This window comes from Polistes canadensis, unplaced genomic scaffold (genome assembly GCF_001313835.1).
Source record: "Polistes canadensis isolate GaletaPanama2010 unplaced genomic scaffold, ASM131383v1 scaffold_39, whole genome shotgun sequence".
NCBI lineage: Eukaryota > Metazoa > Arthropoda > Insecta > Hymenoptera > Vespidae > Polistes > Polistes canadensis.
This window is the reverse complement of record NW_014569586.1, coordinates 951,939-975,038: the sequence shown is the minus strand read 5'-3', so window position 1 is coordinate 975,038 and position 23,100 is coordinate 951,939. Positions and strand designations below refer to the sequence as shown.

Sequence of the window (23,100 nt, the reverse complement as noted above, 5' to 3'; positions counted from 1 at the left end):
ACTTTTTTCATAAATTGCTCATATATTTATACAAAAATTATTATATTTACAGGCCATCAATTATTCCACATAAATGTATATAAACAAAATAAATATTGTATATATACATATTATCTTGAGAATAATACGTTACGAAAAAAGTATTTTATAATGCAAACATTGTGATAATATATGCCAAGAATTAAAAAAAAAATATTTCTGCATTTGTATAGTTACAAAAAAGAAATGATAATATTATTAGTTATGATCTGAATGTGTAATGTATAAATGATATTAATATCTCCATATATAATATATTAAGATATTTTATGCTTAAATTTTTAATAAATTTTAAGTTCTATTAATAGGCATGTTCGATTATTTTTGCTGAAGTATTTGTGAATTAGAGTTTTGTAAATGTAATTATCGATAGACAATATAAGAAAGCAAAATGGTTCTGTCGATTGTTGAAACAGAACGATTTTGATGATTTTATTTCAATTTTAAAGAATTATTGCATTTTGTTATAGAAGTGTTATATCTCTTAAAAAGTTATATCTCTTTTATATTATTCCTTTCCTTGCATAATGATGATGATGATGATAATGAAATATCTGTGATATATATACACATATATTTTATAATGTTCCAATCTTTATTTATTTATTAAATTATTTGATTTAAAATTATAAAAAGAGAAAAATAGAAAAACAGAATGAATAAATAGCAAATTAATTGATAAATATTTATCGTAGATTGATAAAGTCGAAAGAGAAAACGTTGATACTCGATTAATCGACAATCTCCTATTGTTTATATCATAAATCTCAGGTAATAATAATTCTACTAATGCCGCCAAATGTAAAATGGTTGTATTACAATGAACGTTGTTAATTTTCTGTTATAAATAATAATAAATGTTTTTATAAGGAAATATTATTACTTGAGTTATATATTTTGTGGCGCCATTTTTAAGTTAGCGTTTTATTTTACGGCAAATCCAACAGGTGTCGCATAAGTTTCACTAATAAATGAACAATGTTTTTTGCACTTTTGTCTTAAAGAAAATGAAAGGAACACAGTTTTTCTTGTTTGTTTTAAACCTTCTATCGAGTATCTACGTGTAAATGCAAAAGCGTATTATTACACAAAGAATTTAGACTGTTTTAATTATAATGAAATAAAATTGTTATTATATCAAAAGTATTCAATGGTGTACTTTAGACTGTTTCCTAGATACGTTATTATCCCGTTGATCAAAGTTATATAGTTTTTTACAAACTTTAGTTCAATTTTCATAATTTACCAAACTGTTGATCGATTAGTACAAGAAATATATGGTATACGTATGGCGCACTATTACGATGTAGAAGTAACCAAGTATTGCTTTCACAACCCCTGTTCTTTTAACCTTCCTAATGACGAAAAGAGAGAACTGTCCTCCAGAGCAGAGGGCGCGGTTGTAGATCCTACTTTCGCTTATGCCCCCTCCGACGGATCGATGCTTACATTAACCTGTGGCGCCACATATATTTTTAAATGGTATTATATGTTTACTAAACTCATCAAACAACGCTACTTTTATTCGTTCGCTAGTATCTATTTTTTATTTGCCTCTGAATTATTCTATTATAAATATAGATATTTCTTAACTTAAGGATAGAAAATCTTTTCTTTCTTTTGTTCTTTCCATATATATCTTATCATTTAATATCTATAATTTTCTTATTTGATTGTGTTAGAAATATACATTTTCGAAAACTGTAAATAACTAGCAATAGCTTTGGGATTGAAATAATACAAGGTGAAAATATATAAATAATAAAAATGATATAATTATTATGTATTTATGAACTGTCAACTTTCCTATAACACGATTTATTTATATCGCGTTATAGAAGATTTAAGTGTGTCATATTAAAGATTGCTAATCATGTTTCATTTATAATTTATTTTATGAAGTAATTTTATTTCTTTATTTTATCGTTTTTTGCACAAATAGAACGAGTATGAAATTTATAAAGAATTAATTTTTTTTTGTAGAGTATTGAAGTGTTTTGTAAATATTTAGTTCTTCGAAAATAAATAAAAGGTTAACATACATAACCTTAAAACATTACTGGAACATATAGATATTAAATTGATTTTGTTACAAAAAATTGCTGTTAATAAATTATATACAAAAAAAATGAATACATTTTATTTTAATATTTATTTTTGACCATATTTTATTTCTATTTTTGGTGTTTTAGGTCATGTTCAATACATGTTCAAATCTTATCAGTAACAACTTGTGTCTTGTAAATATTATTAATAACCTCTACTGAAGTGATAGGAAATATAAAATATTTCATAATGGACGTAAGTTTTTAAAAATATTTACGATGCCTATTTGATATATTTTTCATATATATATTATACGGTAGATATTATATCGTTTTCCTTTAATTTAATATTAATGTTTTATATATTTTGTAATATCTATTCTATATACACTTTATAGCAAAAATGTGATTTCCCACCAATTTGGCCTAACATAAATACCATATTAAAAAATTATGTGGAATGCCCTGAACAGCTTCCGATACATCAAATTGATTTTGCTCAATGTTATTGGCCAAGAGAACCTGATGTTGTTTCTTTATTAAATTATGAATTATCACCGCATGGCACAACATTAAAATTTGATCGTGATCCAATAACAGGGTGTCTTGGACAAATGCAAGAAATTATGTTAGAAGAAGTAGGAAAAAATTCGAAAAATTCAATGTCAATGAAACGTATACCTGGAGCTGTTACGGATGACATTAGAGGTACTTTATTAACTTATCCAAATATTTAACAAATATATTTTTACAATTATAATATTTGTATATATTGTATGTTAATTTCACCCTTTCATACTGAGCGCCATATATAGGTGGCATTCATGAAAAGCCTTATAGATACAATTTTTTATTTATTTTTTTAATTTTATTTAATCGTTGAGCGCATACCTCCCTTTGAATAGCAAAATTATCATTTCTGAATATCGTATGTCTTCAGAAAAATATATACTTGTTGTTAAACCTACTACACAGTGAAACCATAATCTTGAGCTTGTGATCATAAACTTGATAGAGAATATAGGCGCACGGTAGATTGTGCCGGAATGAAAGTGTTAATATTTGATGAAATTTGATATAAAAGGTAATATTCGACTTTAGGTAAAATTACTAATATACCATTTTGGCCTGGCGGTTTCGATGAACCTGTTGTATTGGAAGAGACGACAGAAGATATTGATTTTGAAAGGAATTTAAGAACACTACCGGAAGGATTCAGTTCTGGTATAGAATTTGAAGCTGATAATAATACGCCAAAGAAGAAAGAGAAATTTGTTGATATATCAAAACCAGAAAGACAAACTATAGATGATACAACAAATAAAATTAATTTAATGGCTCTCGTAGAGGAAGAAGAATGTAAGCTTGATTGGCCAAATGTAGAAGAATCTAAAGAAGAAATGAAAAAGAAAAATGATGTAGAGAAAACTGTAGAAATATCTAAAACAGATGATAATCCATTACCATCAGAAAAGCAAGAAATAGCAGTTTTAAAAATTTCTAATGAATTACAATCAAATAAAATTGAGGAAATGGAATGGGCAGAACAAATAGATGTATCTGTACCAGTAACAGATTTCAAAACGAAAATTCCTGATCCAGCAATGACATTCGAATACGAATTAGATACTTTTCAAAAGCAGGCAATACTTAAGTTAGAAGAAAATTGTAATGTTTTCGTTGCGGCGCACACATCTGCAGGAAAAACTACCGTTGCTGAGTATGCTATCGCATTAACTCAAAAACACCTAACAAAGTAAGTATTACTTATCAATTAATCTAATAATTTCTTTTAAATAACTAAACATATTTATTTGAAAATTGTAATTTTATTATTCAAGGGTAATTTATACTTCTCCTATAAAAGTACTCTCAAACCAAAAATTTCGTGATTTTAAAAAAAAATTTGACAGCGTTGGATTAATAACAGGAGATGTTCAAATCAATGAGACCGCATCTTGTCTTATTATGACCACAGAAATATTAAAATCAATGATATACGGGGCATCAGAAGTTCTTAGAGATTTGGAATTTGTAATATTTGATGAAGTACATTACATTAATAATGAAGATGTAAGTATTATTTTGGAACTATTACAAAGATCAACGAATTATTGATTTTTTTTCATTGCATATACATATAATATTTATTTACAAAAGATTATTATTTACTATCTATAATGTGTATAATAAAGTAATAATTTTTATTTCTTAGATATAGCATATTAAATCATTTATTCATTTTTTTTTATTATCTATCATTTATTATTTAATATTATTTAAAGTTTCATAATTATGATATTTTATAAATATATAGCGTGGTCATGTATGGGAAGAAATTGTGATTCTTTTACCACAAACAGTAAATATAGTTATGTTGTCAGCGACTGTGCCGAAACCGATAATATTTGCAAATTGGGTTGGTCGTATAAAAAAGCGGAAAATGTATGTAATCAGCACATTGAAAAGACCAGTACCATTGAAGCATTATTTGTTTATTCCTAATAATACTAAAAGTAAAGGCGAATTACTTACAATTCTTGATGAAAATGAAGAATTTTTATTAAATAGGTAATAAATTTATTTTTATTAATAAATGATTTTTTATTTCTTTTATTATTATCTATATATATTTACACACATCCATTGTTATCAGTTTTGTATATATATATATATATATATAAAAATTTAATTAAAAATAAATTTAATGTAGTATTAGAGAATTAATTTTAATGTACAAACATATTTCTTTACAGATGGTATGCAGCAACTAAAAAATTTCCAAAGCATGACAAAAAAGATGGAAACAATTATTTCGATGATATGAAACATTACGACGAAATATTATATGATTTTGTACATTTTTTAAGCAGAAATGTACGATATCAAAAAAGCACAAGTATATTTATTTTGTTATTTTAAGAGCTTTTATCTAAAAGATAACATGCATTTTCTTTTAGGACAAATTACCTGTCGTTGTATTCACATTGTCTAGGAAACGTTGCGATACTAATGCGAATAAATTAAAAAATATTACGTTAACTAATCACGTTGAAAAAATGCAAGTTAGATCATTCTTCGAGCATACTATGAAATATTTGAAAGGTACTGACAAACATTTACCACAAGTTTGTATGATGCAAAACCTTTTAGAAAGAGGCATTGGTATACATCATAGTGGGATATTACCCATTTTAAAGGAAACTGTTGAAATTCTTTTCCAAATGGGTGTTGTTAAGGTAATTTATTTGTATTTTATTATCAAATTTATTACACTATATAGGATGTCCTGTAACTGCTGATACAAGCGAGCGAATTTTACTATCTTATTCTCTGATATTTCGAAGAACGTTTTCGTACTTCTTAATATTTTTACAAATATTGTCAGTACGATGATATTTCTTATATTGGTTCTACTCTTATACTTATTGAACAATGCTTTCAGTTTATAAAGCTGCAAGTTTAATTTTCAATTAATTTTCAAACTTATTTTTCCCTAAAACAAAGCTTTGTATGAACAAATTTTATTCTACTTTTTGACTTACAATTAGTTTGTCATGCAAAATCAGCCCTTACTTGGTTTTACCACTAATTACAAGACATCCTGTATATATAAAAATGGTTATATATTTTAGTAAAAAGAAAATGTAAAAAAGATACCTTTTTGTTCTTATAGTTATTATTTGCAACTGAAACATTTGCTATGGGAGTTAATATGCCAGCCCGGACAGTAGTATTCGATTCAATAAAAAAATATGATGGCAACGTATTTCGAATGTTACTTCCTACCGAATATATTCAAATGGCTGGACGTGCCGGTCGAAGAGGCCACGACACAACTGGAACAGTTATTATAATGTGTCATAAAGAAATTCCACATTTTACTGAATTAAGGCCTTTGATGAAAGGTGAATCAAAAACACTGGAATCACAATTTAAAGTAACATATTGTATGGTTTTAAATTTGAGAAGAACTAATGAACTAGTTACTGTACAATCCATGATGCGAAGATCATTTAAGGAATCATGTTTAGTTTTAAAAGAAGATAAATATCAAACTGATTTAAATAAAGTAGAAGAAGAGTTAGCAAGTTTACCACCATTAACGGATGTACAGAAAGAATTATCTAATTTCTATGAAATAGCAATGAATTATTTACAAGAATTGCGTTATTTAAAACCCTTTATGCTTGAAAATAAACAAGCGAAGAAAAGTTTATCCAAGGGTAGAGTTGTAATAGTATCGTATAAAAATCATTTTAGAAAATTAGGTGTACTGTTGGGAGTCATTTCATCTAAAGTCTTTGGAAATCAATATCAAGTATTCGTATTAAAAGATGGAAATCAGCAAGAAGTTAACATTGATAGACATTCGGACAATTCAGATAATGAAATTAATAAAGAAAAATCTGAAAATTGGTATAATATTATCGCTTTAACCAAAAAGACTTATTTTATACCATGTGGAGCTCCGTCGCATGAAGTAATCATTATTTCTCCGTGGAATTTAATCGAAATAACAAATCATCTTCTTAAGATCGATTGCAATATGGTATTGAAAGATTGGGAAAAGAGACAAATATTTAGATTTAGGTAAGTCTAATAATAATATAATAATAAATAAATCAGTCAACGGCCTAGCCACATTGGATTACTAGTTTTCGTCAGATCACTAAAGTTAAGCAACGTGGGCACGGTTAGCAACATGGATTAGATAGATGTTAGTATTGAATAGGTGTGAGAAGTGACTCGAACTCGAAAGGGAGAACGTAAAATGACACATTAAAAATAATAATTAATCGATTTTTGAAAAGTTTATTAAATGTATATATGAAACCTTAAATTGTGTATAGGAATGATAAACCTGGACCTACGTGTCAAGCAATCGTTCAAGAATTAATGGCAATATCTGTACATTCTAAAAAAAATAATGATATTTTGTCACCATACGTAAAATGGAAAGTACCTGAAAATTTAAATCCTAGATTTATACACTTACGCAAACAAATGCAAGCTCTAGAAAAAATAAAGTGTACAGATATACCAAACTTTGAGGAACAATTTGAAGTCGTATTTCATCGTATGGAATTATACAGAAAACAAAAAAAACTTCAGCTAAAACTCAGTGATGAAGGATTATCTTTATATCCAGATTATATAAATATGGTTGCACTACTTAAACGTCTGGGATATATAGATAACGATGAAAGAGGTCAGTAATCTTTTTATATTCTATATATATTTTAGTAATTTATTTTTTAAAGTTATGAAAATAATTTTTATATATCATTTTATATTTATATTTGCAGTTGCTTTAAAAGGTAGAGTGGCATTACAAATGGGAGTTAATGAGTTAATATTAACGGAGCTTATTTTAAAAAATGTATTAACTCCTTTGGAACCAGCTAAAATTGCTGCGTTATTATCTGCTGTGATATATCAACAAAAGGATGAAGAATTTTCGCTCCCACCTAATTTTAATCATTTAAAAAAAGTAAGACTTAATAGAATCTCTTGTTTATTTTTAATAATTTCTATATTATTAAAATTACTATATATTCTATACAGTATAAAAACATAACGATTGATTGTTATCAATTAACCATTTATTCTTTTTAGGAATCTATAGTTTTGTATAATTTGCATCAAGATTTACATAAATTAGAACAAGAGTATCATTTAAATACGCTGCAACCATTGAATTTTTCTTTGATGGAAGCCGTTTATGAATGGGCACAAGCAAAATCATTTGCTGAAATAATGCAAAAAGTTGATGTTCAAGAGGGTATTATAGTCAGAGTCATTCAACAACTTAATGAAACATTGCAAGATATGAAAAATGCAGCTGTGGCGATTGGTGATCCAGTTTTAAAAGGCAAAATGGAAGAAGCATCAACAGCAATAAAACGTGATATAGTTTTTGCTGCATCCTTATACATTCAAGAATAATTATGGAATAAACTATTATTGTAAATTTAATACTTTCTCTTGTTGGAAATGAAGAAGGATCAGGATGTTTATAAAATACAAAGATTAATTCATTATTGTAAAATTTAAGAAAAACAATAATTGAAGATGATGAAAATTTTATGATATTTTTATAAATAGATAATTTAAGAAATATTCAAATGTTTAAAGTAATGTATTAAGTATTGTGTAATAAATATTGTCAATTAATATAATTTCTTTTTTTTCCTTGTAATATGTACATTTGGACAAAGTGTATACAAATTTGTATACTTTTTAAGCTGCAAATTTACAATGGAATAAAATCTTTTAGAATTAAATGGAATTACTTTTTTTTAATGTAAATTTGAAAATGTTATATATATTTTTAAATTTTGGTAAGGACGTGTATGCTATCAAGCAGCTTTTTCAATAATATATTTCTATTAATATGTATATTTGTATATATAAAATAGCATATACTTTACTAGTTAAATTACAAAGCACGTTGATCTGTATTATTGAGATTGCCTTGACCTTTGTTCAATTCGGAAATGCATGCCCATTGACCTTCCGAATTTTCACGCCAAAGTGAAACTTTATTATCTCCACCACTAACTGCTAAAATACCACCTGTTAAAGACCAACTAATATTCCAAATGACATCATCAAAAATATTAAGAACTTTAGATGTCCAATTTAAGTAATCATTCGATGTCCATATAACAACTCTACGATCTTGAGAACAAGAAGCTAAGGTACCTCTGGAAGGTCCAACTGCTGGTGCCCATTCAACATCACGTACCTAGCAAGCAAAATTAAATTAAAACAAAATTTTCTTTAAAAATTCAATTGAAGAATATAAATGATACAAAATTGAATTACCCAATCACTGTGAGCTTCCAGTTTATTTTCTTCCACCCATCGGTCACCTTCTTCTTTCCATATTTTAACTAAATTATCACAACCTCCAGTAGCTAATCTCTTAATAGGACCAGTCTTTTGCTGAATGTTATTAGAATCAAAGCTGGTATCTATCGCAGGACACCAACTAACCGCATTGCATCCAATAGTATGTGCATTTGTTATTTTTTGTGTATCCCAGGTATCAGCGTTGTTAGTGAGTATAGATATAGAACCATCTGAACTACCGCAGGCTAAAATCAAGCCAAATTCGTGTGGTGCCCAAGCAACTGAATTGACTGAAGAATCATGTCCTGTGTGTTCATAAATTTTAGTCCATTCACCGAGTTCTTTCCAAATAATAACTTTTCTATATGTGAAATAAAAACTTATTAAATTGTACGTCAAATCTATGTGCTTGCATTTAAATTGTTTGCATGTGTGACAATATATATATATATATATAATTATTAATTAAAAAAAATAATAAAAATAAAAAAGAACCAACCTATCATAGCTACAAGAAGCTAAAATATTTCCAAATTTGGGATGTGCCCAAGCGACTTGCCAAACAGGACCTACGTGCCCTTTAAGATCTGCAACTAAACTCTGGGATCCATTTTTTAAGTCAAAAATTTTTACAGAATTATCACTTGAGCATGTTGCTAACCTCAAACCATAATAGTCCATTTCAGCATCATGGATCATATCTTCGTGATTCGTATCAACGGTATTTAAAACAGACACCATTTTGTATTATTTTCTATTATTATTTGATTATCTTTACGATTTAATCCATAAACAAATGGAAATTTATAATAACTAAATATTTACAGACCAAACCTTAGGTTATGTTATTTCACTGCTTGTCACTACGTGGAATCATGCGTACAAATCTATTGCGCATCTTACTACAACAAAGTGCCGCCAATTTGTTGAATTTAAAATGTTTCTTTCGTTGTACGATATTTTGCATTTAATATTGCTACAAGTCGATAAATTACAATAATTCTAATTAATTTTATAAAATTATACAAACAAAATTTTTACTGATACGTACTATAAAAATATTGCATTTTGTAATAATGCATATAATAAATGTTAAACTTTTACACTAACCAACACACTCTCTTTTTTCTATAAATGAACAATTTATTTATTAAAATTTTTTTGTTTCCATATACTCAGATACGAGAGATCATAAAAATAGAAAATCCAGAGGGCATTGAAATCGGCACGATACTACAGTCACCTATCAATATAAAAGTGAAATTTAATCGTAAGTTTGATCACGAACTTAATACTGAAAAGTTTTTAGCAACGACTTACGCCATCTTATAAGCGCAATCTATTTCACTATGTTCATGACAATGTTTTAAGATTTTCAAATTTGAACGTTAACATTGAACGAATGGATAGACTGTCAGAGGATCTCTTTCGAATGATGTGGTTCGTTGTTTTCATTTATTTATTACATTATCCATCAAAAATAACATTTAATTTGATCCTATTCAGAGATTAAAAGATAAAAGGATATTAAAGATTTTCATAATAATTAATAACAATAATTTATAATCTCATAATGTCAACCCCGCCAAAATTTCCTAATACTGAGTTGGATATAACATTATTGTGCACTCCTATGCCAAAGGCTTCGTCAACAATACAGAGAAAGTCTACGTATGATTTTTTTTCAATTTTTCTTTTTTTTCTTTTCCTCTTTTTCTTTACATTTGACATAAACTTAAAAATAATAATTATTTGTAGACTTGAAAAGAAATATCTTGATATGAAATTCATAGAAGAGAATTTTGTTAGACCGTCTTTACGTGAGACCAATATGTTACTAAAGTCAGATGATTCTTCGTTAGGTATTCTTAACAATATATCAAGTTGTAAGTATTGCCAATATGAACCTTAGCAATAAAGTTAAATGTAATGTTGTTATTCTTATCTGGTAGTATTAGAAGAAACAAGTGAAATAAACGATAAAATGAAAGAAGAATCCAATAAATTAGATGCTGAGCAAGAACTCGCTAGGAAGTTACTTAGAAAATGTAGCAATATTAAAGGTTCAATATCTTCTTCCGGTAATTACAGAATTAATATTATTAATACGCATACATATATATAAAAGATATAGAAGACTTCATTTATGTATGTCTATATATTTATCGATTTTTCATAAATGATATTATTTTTTAGATTCTGATAAAGAGGATGATGTTAATATAGAAACTATAAGAGATTACGTTAATTCTTCAGATCAAGTAGATGGTAATTCTTTTAAGTATAATATTGATAATAAGTCGGAACAACAGGATACTATACATCCGAAATATTCGAGTAGTGTAAGTACTGGAAATATTTTTCATTGAAAAAGTGAAAAGAATATTAAATATAAATATGCTTATTTTATTTTCAGGTTGTATTTAAGCTGAATGAAATAACAGCTCGTTCTTCAGAAATGAGTAAAAATGAGAAACTTGAATCTTTTTTTTCGCCAAAGAGCGCAAGAGGAATTAGTTTTGATTCAATTATAGCGGAACAACAGGCAGCTCAATTTAAAGATGAAGAGTTTTATTCTATCTCTCAAATAAATAGTCATCTATTAGCTGATGAACCTTCCTGGAAACATAACTATACTTACAATTCTCCTTTGGAAACTAATTCGGAAAAAGAATATTTAGATTTGTCGTGTTTTTCTGGTATTATTGGAGAATTGGATGTATCGGTGGAGTAAGTTATTTACAATTAATTTTTTTAAGAAGAAAATTAATTATTTATCTAATTTTTATTAATTTTGTTTAGATCTAGCATTGGACGTAAAATATCTATCGGTGAATTTTTCAAAAGAAAAAGTGAAAATACTGGAAACTTGTCAAATAATATTACGGAAAGACCACCTTTAGGAATACCTGTTAAAAGTCCTAAAAAAAAAAGACAATTAATACCTTTAGTCGATTCAACCATTGTAGATGGTAACTTTAATATTTGATATCAATATTTCTATTTCTTTTTCAAATTACATTTATATTTGTGTATTTTATAGGATCCTCGACATTTAGAGAAAAGGAGCAGATTCTTACAAACGTGACACAAAATATCGAAGAGCACAGTATTATGAGTTTAAGTAGTATTGCTCAAGCATTACAAGACCTCGACAATTGTACTCCGCGAAGATTAGTAGATCAACTTATAATGGCCAAAAAAAAAAGGAAAGAGTTAGAAAGAAATAATGACCAAGGCAATACGTATATGCTTTCTTCTTCAGACAGACGATCTATGCCTGTGACTCCAAGTGCTATTAAAATTAAAGATGATAATATATCATCTAAACTTTCATTAGATAGTAAAACCCTTACCGAAACATTAGAGACTAAGCAAACTTTGCCAAGAATGTTAACATTTACGTCTAATTTAGATTTACATACTAATAATATTTTGGAAGATATTCCTCAAATAATATCATTAAAAAAGGAAGAGGAAAGTTCCATGAATCTTCAACAGCAGTTGGATACCGGTCTGTAATTATTGATTAATTAAGTTAAACTACTAAATTTAAAATCTATCATGATCATACTAAAATAATATGTTAAATTTATATATCGATCGTATTTTAGATGAAATTCAATTAATAGATATGCAATCTATTTTAAAAGATAATAAATTATCTCTATCCAAAATAAATTCTAATAAATCAGTAATGGAAAGAAAAGAATCATTCAAACAAGAAAATATTTCATATACATCTAAGGAGGACTGTAGCGTACAACAATTATCAACTGTTGAACGGTCAAGTTTGGGAACAACATCTCAATTACAAGGTAGAAATGCTTCGTAAAATACAATTATATTTAATTATTAAAAAAAAAACCAAATATTAATGTCGACACGTGCAAATTATTTTTTAGATATCATTCTTACCAAAAATGGTCAAGAAATTTGTTGTTGTATCGTTGGTATATCGAGAGAAGCGGATATCGAATTAACGAATACAGGAGATAAATGGATTATTTGCTTATTTAGTACATATCAATTACAAGGAGATAAGCAAAATTTAATACTTCATTTACCCCAAGATAAAATCCTTATAAAACCAAATTCAACTCGGTCCATCAAGGTATACATAAATAGAAACATATAAAATTATTTGAATAGAATAGATTACTATGTTTATTAAACGATGTAAATATTTAGATTGGTATAAAAGTAACAAAGAAGACTAATCCTGTGATAGTAATATTAAATATAATAACGACTGATATGGTAACAGGAAAAGAATTAATAATTAAACACATGATCTATGTTGAATCGGAGGAACTTCAAGTAAATGTATTAACACCACAGGAAGAACTTGACTTTGATAGCATTCTTGAGAATACTATAAAAACTTTATCCATTAAATTGCAAAATAAAAATAATATGATTCTACCTATAACACTGTCGGTTGTACACGTAAGATTTTTCTCTTTTCTTGTTAATTATTCGAGCTGAATTAATTATAAAGTATATTAACAGCTTAATATAAAGTATGTTTAACAATCATAGGATGGTCCCAAAATTTTTAGCATTAATAACTTACAAGATGATTTGACACATGAACTTAAACCTCGCGAACAATTTACTGCAGTTGTACAATGCGAAGGAACCTCATCGTTGTTAACTTCAGGTAATAACAATACAAAATATGTTCGATTATTATTTATTATTTAAATTTTATTAAATTTTTTTTTAATTTGTCAGAATTATTGCAAAATCAATTGGTCAATGTAGAAGCAAAACTATTAATACAAGCAAATAACAAAAAAGATGATGCTGTAATGATCAAAGAAATACCACTGTTTGTTAAAATAGCCCAATGTAAAATACAACTTGTTGATACCGAATTACCTATAGAAATTCCCAAGAAAAAGATGAAATATTTTACTATTATTAATTTAGGAAAGTTGCCTATTCTAATAACAGCATCCATAGTACAAGATGAATATTCCTCACATCTTGTTGAAGATTTTTCTATTAAACCTGAAAGTCTAATGTTACAGCGTAATGCAACAGATAAATTTTTAATAACGTTTAAGCCACGTGAAAATGATATTCGTGATAGGTAAGCTATTTTTGTGAAATTAATAAATTGATAAGTTTACATTATTCTCAATATTTTAATATTATCTATATATAATAATACAATCATTACAGACACGTTAAAATTAAGTTAACTGCTGGTAATAATTCTTATTATTACTCTTTAATTGGGAAACAAAATGTACCTATAGAGATAGAACACGAAAATCATTTACGCTGTGAAACGCCGCAACAGTTGTATAATGCTATCTCTCCGAATTCACCACAAAGTATACATTCCAGCAGGTAAATTCTATAATTATATTATTTGTTATAACAGTTAATAAAATGATAATCGTTGTATTAGATCTGGAAGAAATTCTCCAATTAGTTCAGTATCTGGCTCAACTGTTGTTGGAGATCAAATTCCTATTAAATCAACGCACGCTGCTTTAGTATGGGGTTCTATAAAGCCAAATAAAAGTAATATCAAAGAATTTACCATTCGTAATATGAGCGAGAACAGAATAAAACTTCAAGTTCATATATTCGATAATAATAATAGTTTTCTAGTAAGTATAAATAAAATAATAACGTGTACTGTTTAAATAATTAATAATAAGTAAATAATATTTTAGTTTCTTAAAGATCATCAAATAACAAGTCCAAATATTGTGCTATTATTGCATCGTATGGAAAGTAAAACACTTTCTGTCGTATTTTGTCCACGTCATATTGGTGCAGCTACTGGAAAAATTGTTTTTAGTCACTACGAGATCAAAAAAGAAGAAAATAATAAATCACGTCCTACGAAAGCAGTAAATATTTTATTCGTGTAGAGATTCTTTAATATAAATAGTTATTAGTTAATATATTATTGTTCATTTATCTTAATATAAAATATTTGTAGATATTTTTATATGGTTATGGTGGTTTCGGTAGAGTCATTATATCTAATATAGTTAAAGATATTGGTGAGAAAATGTGGTTGCCTCTTGGCAAATTGAGTTCCGGCGGGATTTTAAATGCAAATATTAAATTAGAGAATATCGGTGATCTTTGTTCGTATGCTAAAGTCAAATTAACGCCTAAAGGTATATTATTTATATCCTCTATCACACATTTTTTTATTTGATTCTACATTTTATTTTCTATATAAGTGCTGGAAATAAACGATTTTTTTTCAGCTATTTATCCTTCAATGCTTTCCAGTTGGCAAATAAATCCAACAGAACTCTTATTGGAACCTAAAGAAACTCAGTGGATTACATTAGAGTTTCAACCAAAAAAGGAAGACTTAGTACTATTGCGACAATGTTCCAATGTATGCCATGTGGGAACTATAAATATTATCTATGGCGATGAACCGACGCGTTGGCGAATACGTCGGTTGTATAGTAAAATTAAGAGTGCGAGTGATTTAAATGGAGGCGAAAGCGAACCGTTTAGAAATATAGTTTATCCGCTCTGTAAAATTTTTCCTGGGGAACAAATGATGTCGGATTTAAATTTAATTAACGATTCATTAGTAAGTTTTATCATATAATGTGTTCAATATTTTCTTTATGATTAATTGTCTTTGCTATTTTGGATATTAACATTTCAAGTTATGTATAGCACAATCTTAGCGATTTGTGTCATGGAGTGCGTCAACATGAAATAATGTTAACCGTGGAGACTAATGCAGATGAGTCATTATCTATGATGCATGATAGCGCAGATGAATCACAAATATTTTATTCTCTTTGTAGCGATAACAGTCATATTTATGAATCGAGTGGAAAAAGTTTTTTACCATTGGAGTAAGTATATTTGTTAATATGAATTATAATCGAAATGTTTTACAAGAGAATTTATTACTTAAATGTTAATTAGTGAGTATACTAATATATTAATATTAAATTAATCATAATTCTTATTTCTATATCCTGCAGGACAATAATAGGAGACCATGAAATAAATGAATGTCAACAAAAGTACGATGATTATTTTACAGTATCTCCTGATGTAGTCAGCTTAATTCCTTCAATAAAAAATGAAGCAATCGTGACTATTTTAAGTTCGAACAGAGTAGCGCAACCATATGAAACTGTTTTATCTAATACAGATGTACTTAGTATACTTCCAGCGGAGGGTATGATACCAGCTGGTAAAGGATTTCCTTTAAGAATAAAATGCAAGCAGAAAGTTCAACGTAGTTTGGAAGCTACATTAGAAATATATACCGAAAATCACAGACGAGATGTAAAGATAAAAGTAGCCGTCGTACATTAATTTGTGTCTTGTTTTAAGTGTAACTAAACATTTAATGTACAGAATTAAATATACAAGTATTTTATATTTTATAAAAACAATATTTTAATGTTAATAAAGGCTTTTTATACATTTTTACTGTACAGAAATATTGAAGTTTCAAAAGATTTAAATCTTGTTCTCATCCAACTTGTTGGTAATTTTAAATTGTGCTTTGTGCGTCTTGCACAATGTTTGAATTATTTGAACCATGTTTGTTGTATCACTAATACCAGAATGTAATCTACCTTTGAAAGGAAGGTTCAAGTGAGAGAGCATATCTGTTAAATTACGAGGAAAATATTTACATGACACGCAGAATGTTTCTTTCAAGTTGATCCATTGTTTGAATTCTTGTGGTATTTGTAAATTGTCTGTAGCACATTGATTAGGTAGCATCACTTTTAAATCCCAATTGCCACACGTTACAAAAGCACTCTTGTCAATTGGATCAAAATAATTGTTTTCCTTTAACCAGGTACAGAATTGAGAAAATACAACTGGAAAGTGATCTTCATCATTGACCATTTCTTGCATTATTCCAGTTAATTCAGTGCAAAACGATGTCAGGTTAGGATTAATCCTGGGTTTTACATATCGATGAAATACATTCTTCACTTTCAAATCATCTGTATCTAATACTATGCAAGGAAATTCAATAATCTCTTGCGGTAATAATAAGGTCTTTTGTTCACAAGTAGCTTCGAAATCAACTACGAGCAAATATTTAAATTTATGTGCAACATTGGCTATTACTTTTGGAATTATACCAGTACGTTCTAAAAATATTCTATGTGCCATGCCTGATTATTACAAATAATTTTTACCGAGCTCGTTCATTCATTCATTTAGGAGCACAAATAAATTTTATAGGTTAGGTCGTTAAAGATAAACGACAATCTATATAATTTTTTCTATTAACATGATATAAATTCACAATTATATTTATATAATCAAAATAAAATGCTTATAATTCTTCTAATTCAAATAACGGCACAAATTTAAAAAGATAAAAGTTAACAACAAATTCATACTATTCTAAATAACACCGAACGGCGCGGAATACAAATTCACGAGAAAGGAGAAGGGACGGTATTATCAAAATTCAATAACTTGTCCCAATTTTTTTAACCGATTAAGCAATACATCGCCACGTTTGATCGTATTTTGATAAACCAATCCTCGATCGGAACAAGCATTGGGTGATTGTCCTCTGTCACAACCGGATGAGCTAACTGTAACCACAGTAGCAGAAACTTTATCAATTTTACAATGCAGTCTACCACTGGCAATAAATCGTGCCATTTCCTGTTCTATAAAATCTTCGGTAACACCAAATTCAATAGCCATGCGATTTAAACTGAGCGTTCGATATGCTTGCAAAAGTTGCGAATATGCCTTTATTCGCATCTCACGAACATAATATTGATAATGCGGACGAAGAATAGGATCAAATTTCATCTCAATTTCAATCCATCCCAAATGTTGAAAGAAATCACCGTAGTGGCAATTATACAAACTATTTAAGTAATCTATATAAGCTGAACATTCGATAATTAAAGATTGTTGCAATATTCCATTATTATTGAATCGTTTATCTAGCTCTGATCTTGATAATGAAATCATACCAGCCAAAATAGTATACTGTACTATATCCTTGAATGGCAACAATTCGTATGATTCAAAGGTAGGAATGCAATCTAATAAAAGAGATACTGCACGTGGGAAATTTCTTATTGCCAAACAATAGATTGCTTCGTATGCTTTTAATTTGTTTCGACAACACCAATTACTACCCATATTGCAAGATACTAAAAAAAAAAAAACATGAATGCAATTATTTAAATTGATAAAATCATGATAAGCAAAAAGAGCAAGAAATTTGAATTATATTTTTTATGCAGAAATATTTTCTATGTATACCTTCCATTAAATCGCTTATATTATTTATTGTTTTCCCCATTGAAATAACATTACTTTTGAAATAAGCTATTCGAAAGAGACAAAAAGCTGCTTCTGCTCGGATACTAGAAGAATTACTCGTATTTTCGAAAATAGATGTTGCAATATTCGTAGCACGATCGGTGTCACCGATTTTACACGCATATTCAAGCATTTCTCTCCAATTTCCTTTAGTTTCCTCATCGAGATTCAAATTCGTATTTCCCGCTTCTAATTCTTCCCATGCAACTACGTTAGTCTCGTGCATTTCGTTGTATAAATTCATATCCATGTCCCAATAAAAATCTTGACAAACTTTTTGGTAATACGGTGCCATATTATTGCGCTTTATAATATCTAGAAATGAATTTTTCAATTCTTCTTCTCCCCAAAATTCGCTTAAACTTAATTTGAATTTCATTTTAGGAAGCAACATGTATTCTGGTGTTTGATCACGTAGTAATTCTGTATCGTTCGTTGATATCTCACTCGTCGTAGCCATAATCGTGATAAAATTAATAATTTAATGATCGTTCGAGACGAATCATAAATATTTGTTAAATATTTTTAAGAGGTAAGCTTTCTTTTGACAGATTTTTATGCGATCTTGTTTTCAATTTCCTAATAACATGCACTTATCAAACGCTTAAATATCATTTTATAACTTTATAATGACTTTTGTTTTCTTAGCTGTGATTGATTCGATCTCTAGACCAATAGAAACATTCCATTTGAAAAAATCAAGATGTTCAAAATATGCCATAATAAGTGAAGTATAAAGCGCGGGTTTGTAACTAACCTTAGATTTAATTACAGACAATAAACATTTGAGTAATATTATGGCTACTGATAATGAGAAATCAACCAATTTACCATGGTAAGTCTATCATTACATACATTTTTCATGAAACTTGTGATTGTCAATATTTTCATAACTTTATTTTCAGGGTTGAAAAATATCGTCCTAAAAAGTTGGAAGATCTCATCTCTCATGAAGAAATACTAAAAACGAGTAAATATTTTTCTAGTAATTAATTTAATTAATAAACGCATAATTTATACTGATCCTCTACATATTCATGTTTTTTTATGTTTATATATTTAGTTAGCAAATTCATAAATGAAAATCAACTCCCTCATCTTCTACTTTATGGACCGCCAGGAACAGGAAAAACAAGTACTATATTAGCTTGTGCTAGGAAACTTTACAAACCTGAGCAATTTAATTCTATGGTATTACATGTTTTATATTTAATATCTATTAACAATATTACCTCAGTATATAAGAGTACTATAATATTGTAGTACATACTCATAGGTATTAGAAATGAATGCATCCGATGATAGAGGAATAGGTATAGTCAGAGGACAAATTTTAAATTTTGCTAGTACAGGTACTATGTACAGATCTGGATTTAAATTAATTATTCTCGATGAAGCTGACGCTATGACCAATGATGCTCAAAATGCTCTTAGGAGAAGTAAGTTTATTTAATTTAGTTGTTATAAGAAAACAAAAGAAATATATTTTCTTTTCAGTTATTGAAAAGTATACGGAGAATGTACGCTTTTGCATTATATGTAATTATCTTGGCAAAATTATACCGGCTTTACAATCAAGATGTACCAAATTTAGATTTGGACCACTGCAATCGGAACAAATTTTACCAAGATTAAATGAGGTTATAGAGCTGGAAAAGTAATTTATCATTTCGATATTTCTATCAATTATTTAATATTAGGGATAGAATTTTATAAGTATACTTTTGATTATTAGTTTGAAAGTAATGGAAGATGGAAAGCAAGCATTAATGACGTTGTGCAATGGCGATATGAGGAAAGTACTAAATATACTTCAGAGTACTTGGTTAGCTTTTGGATCTGTCACAGAGGAAACGGTATATTCTTGCGTTGGACATCCACTCCCAGTTGATATAAAAAATATTGCTAACTGGTTGCTAAATGAATCTTATGAATTATCCTATTGTAGTATCCTTTCGATATATTTGAATAATTTTTATCATTGTTTTTTTATCGTTCTAATAATTTCCTTAACGCATGTGATTAGAAATACAAGATCTAAAAATAAAGAAAGGACTCGCATTGCAGGATATACTTACTGAATTGCATTTATTTGTACATAAAAGTAAGTTAATATTGTTAATACTTACTAGAAAGACCGCAGTTTAATGTAATGATAATTTTTTAAAGTTGAGTTCCCAGATTACATACTCATAGATCTGATAATAAAAATGGCTGAAATCGAGAAAAGGGTAGCAGTTGGATGTAGCGAGGCGATACAATTAAATGCTCTAGTGGCAGCTTTTCATCAAGCACGGGAGATAAATGTTTGAAAAGTATGAATCATACATACACACACATTATATATATCCACGAATTCATTCATAAGTTTTTCAGTTAAAAACTTTATTCATTTCATAAACTGTATAAAAGACAATTAATTTGAATTGAAAATAAAGGTCTTTTTTTGTATATTTTTTTCAAATTTGGTGATATTTTTTTACAGATATTTATGATACGACTGATTTAACGGTAGAGTACAAATGTAGTAAAGAAGCCTTTATTTACACAATGCGACACGATAGTAACTTAAAAAAAATTTAATTACATTTTTTCGTGAATCTTATCAACGAGATGGGATCTAAGTTTCCCCCGAATTGGATGTCAAAATCTACAACGTAAAATAGGTAGAGTCATCGCGTCACCTTTACCATTAATTTTCCATCGTTTATAAATTCGTGTTTGCTTGTCGTGTGTATATCGGTAATTGCATGAAAAGTGTAGACCTCACTCTTCAGTTGGATAGTCCTTTGTAACACAGATTTCAATGTGTATGTTTTATATATATTTATATGAAACAGTACACACTTACACAATCTGGAGATTACATTGACAAATACAGTTCTATCGGCACGCGATTTGGTAATTGCTAATCGAACCTATTTATTTATTTAAAAAAATCCTATCGAACGCGATCGATCTACATATATATATAAACGAGGAAGAAAAAGAAATTTATCATTCATAAAAGCTTAAATTACAACAAAAATATCATTCTATCTTTGTATAAATAAATTCTACAAATTATATATATATACATAAACGTTATTGATTATTGGAAAATAATCCTAATTTAATGAATACTTCTAAATACAGAATATAAATAAATGATTCATAGAATTTAAAAATATTATATTTTACAAATTATTACTAGTCAAATACATAATGACGTACATGAAAAGGAAAAGAAAGAAGAAAACCCAGAAGCAACCTTGACACAAACTTGACGCAACCCGATGAATCATTTGTAATCAACCTGTACATATTTATATATTTATAGTGGGATCGATAGAACTAACACACTACTTCTTAAATGTCAAAAACAAAAGTTGACGTTATCGTAATGTTAAACACACACTATGGTAACGTGTTATTCATAGTATTCATAAATTCGAGAAATACGCTTTTCTCTTTCTCTCTCAGATAGAGTTGGAAAACCATCAAAACTAGGTACTATCACTGTAAACCTATATGCGAAGTCGGCAAGTGGAATGACCTAGCGTTGGTCCGACGAGCCATTAATTTCTACACTCCCATCCGCCCTCTCCCTCCTCCTCACCAATTTCATCACGCGATGCGATACTACCCTCTACCACCTACTTTCACCCTTCTCGCCCTTTACTCTGTGCCCCCTCCCCTGGAAAACTCAGCGTATCACCGTTGTGGTATCTCTCTCGAGTACCGCCGAATTTTTAATGAAAGTGCTCCGACATAAGTTTATCGCTAATTTTCGTCCATTTCATTATATACGCGGATTATGCAAAAGCTGTGGACGACGTAATACACGCGTTGAATGTAATCGGACATGTACGTTTTGCGCTACGATTTGCTGTTGCCGTATCGTGAAAGATGGTGATAGAGGAGAGAGCAAGAGGAAGAGGAAGGTTTGTAATAGCATTCCAAAATTTACGAGAAATAAAATAAATAGTAAAAAGAAATAAAATAAAGGAAAAAACAAATATAAATGTTGCTGAATCTAATACAAAAGGGAACGAAACTGACATTGTTGAAAATTGTTTTTTTTTTTGTTACTAACAGTATATTTTCATATATTTATTCTCTGTCGTGTGTTATCGCGTGAGAGGGGGGGAGAGAGAGAAAGAGGTTCACAATAAATCTTTTACAAGTTGATTTAAAAAAAATTAAAAACAAATAAAAATAAAACAAAAACCAACAAGGGGTAAAAAATAAAATAAAATCAAAAACAAACGATTCGATATTAGTTAAAATTAAAATTCGTCCAACGAGGAGTAGCGTTTTTTCGTTCCAACTGATTTTCTCTCGATCGAAGGTTTGTTTCGATACCAATCCCCCCTCACCCCCGCTTCCCTTTCCCCTTCACCCTCCTTGCGTTGAACTTTGGCAATGGGATTGTTTTCGGTCCTTTTGTTTTTTCTTATTTATTTTTAGCGGGCGTGTGTATTTTTTATTTTTCGTTTAAATCAACGTCACGTATTCGTCGAAATCGGTAATTAAATAACACTCAGGAACGATACCAAATCAAACTTTCGAGTTAATAAGAAGTTTTCAAAGGTGGTTGTAGTAGTCTGTAAAACGAGGGGTGAAGGGCAGGGGCAGGTGGCTGAAGGAAAAAGGGGTGAAAGGGGCTGACGTCGATTCTGCCAGCTATTTCAGCTTGAAAACTTCACGTAGACGTGCCCGTGTTAACTTTCCGCTTCGAAATAACTAATTCAATTAGTATATCAGTGCTGGTGTAAGGGTTAACTACATCCACGCGTTCGTGAAGTGTACGTAATCCTCGTTCTGTGACTTAACTTTGACATAGCTA

General features: G+C 28.7%; 5 protein-coding genes and 1 pseudogene across 6 annotated transcripts; 3 read left to right on the top strand and 3 right to left on the bottom strand.

Moving 5' to 3' along the window:
• Positions 1-191: 191 nt before the first annotated feature.
• LOC106784716 (helicase SKI2W) lies at positions 192-8,261 on the top strand. Of its 2 annotated transcripts, none has more exons than XM_014744548.1 (12): positions 192-1,521; positions 2,232-2,340; positions 2,483-2,792; positions 3,186-3,840; positions 3,926-4,157; positions 4,402-4,655; positions 4,841-4,961; positions 5,045-5,323; positions 5,761-6,677; positions 6,938-7,296; positions 7,394-7,578; positions 7,704-8,261. In XM_014744548.1, exons 2-12 carry the CDS (start codon positions 2,335-2,337, stop codon positions 8,031-8,033), a joined length of 3,648 nt encoding a protein of 1,215 aa, XP_014600034.1. In that variant the 5' UTR covers positions 192-1,521; positions 2,232-2,334; the 3' UTR covers positions 8,034-8,261. The 2 variants fall into 2 exon arrangements, with proteins under 2 accessions (XP_014600034.1, XP_014600033.1); XM_014744547.1 differs by having other exon boundaries at positions 1,521-1,783.
• LOC106784718 (protein SEC13 homolog) lies at positions 8,167-9,844 on the bottom strand. The gene is made up of 3 exons (XM_014744550.1): positions 9,442-9,844; positions 8,916-9,303; positions 8,167-8,835 (listed from the first exon to the last, which is right to left on the bottom strand). The coding sequence occupies exons 1-3, from the start codon at positions 9,681-9,683 to the stop codon at positions 8,527-8,529; spliced, it is 939 nt and encodes a 312-aa protein (XP_014600036.1). The 5' UTR covers positions 9,684-9,844; the 3' UTR covers positions 8,167-8,526.
• A 469-nt stretch (positions 9,845-10,313) lies between these two features.
• LOC106784700 lies at positions 10,314-16,375 on the top strand. Its single transcript, XM_014744517.1, has 19 exons — positions 10,314-10,613; positions 10,701-10,828; positions 10,895-11,023; positions 11,139-11,284; positions 11,359-11,672; positions 11,745-11,914; positions 11,986-12,461; positions 12,661-12,760; positions 12,848-13,056; positions 13,134-13,391; positions 13,485-13,605; positions 13,680-14,040; positions 14,133-14,303; positions 14,365-14,569; positions 14,636-14,815; positions 14,908-15,091; positions 15,185-15,525; positions 15,615-15,799; positions 15,932-16,375. The coding sequence occupies exons 1-19, from the start codon at positions 10,516-10,518 to the stop codon at positions 16,269-16,271; spliced, it is 4,116 nt and encodes a 1,371-aa protein (XP_014600003.1). The 5' UTR covers positions 10,314-10,515; the 3' UTR covers positions 16,272-16,375.
• On the bottom strand, positions 16,296-17,383 carry LOC106784719 (ERI1 exoribonuclease 3). The gene has a single exon (XM_014744551.1). The coding sequence runs from the start codon at positions 17,088-17,090 to the stop codon at positions 16,419-16,421; it is 672 nt and encodes a 223-aa protein (XP_014600037.1). The 5' UTR covers positions 17,091-17,383; the 3' UTR covers positions 16,296-16,418.
• Positions 17,381-18,732, bottom strand: LOC106784699 (annotated as a pseudogene).
• On the top strand, positions 18,695-20,744 carry LOC106784715 (replication factor C subunit 5). Its single transcript, XM_014744546.1, has 9 exons — positions 18,695-18,804; positions 18,921-19,107; positions 19,178-19,242; positions 19,336-19,463; positions 19,549-19,711; positions 19,770-19,929; positions 20,008-20,219; positions 20,299-20,376; positions 20,442-20,744. Exons 2-9 carry the CDS (start codon positions 19,070-19,072, stop codon positions 20,582-20,584), a joined length of 987 nt encoding a protein of 328 aa, XP_014600032.1. The 5' UTR covers positions 18,695-18,804; positions 18,921-19,069; the 3' UTR covers positions 20,585-20,744.
• Positions 20,745-23,100: the final 2,356 nt, after the last annotated feature.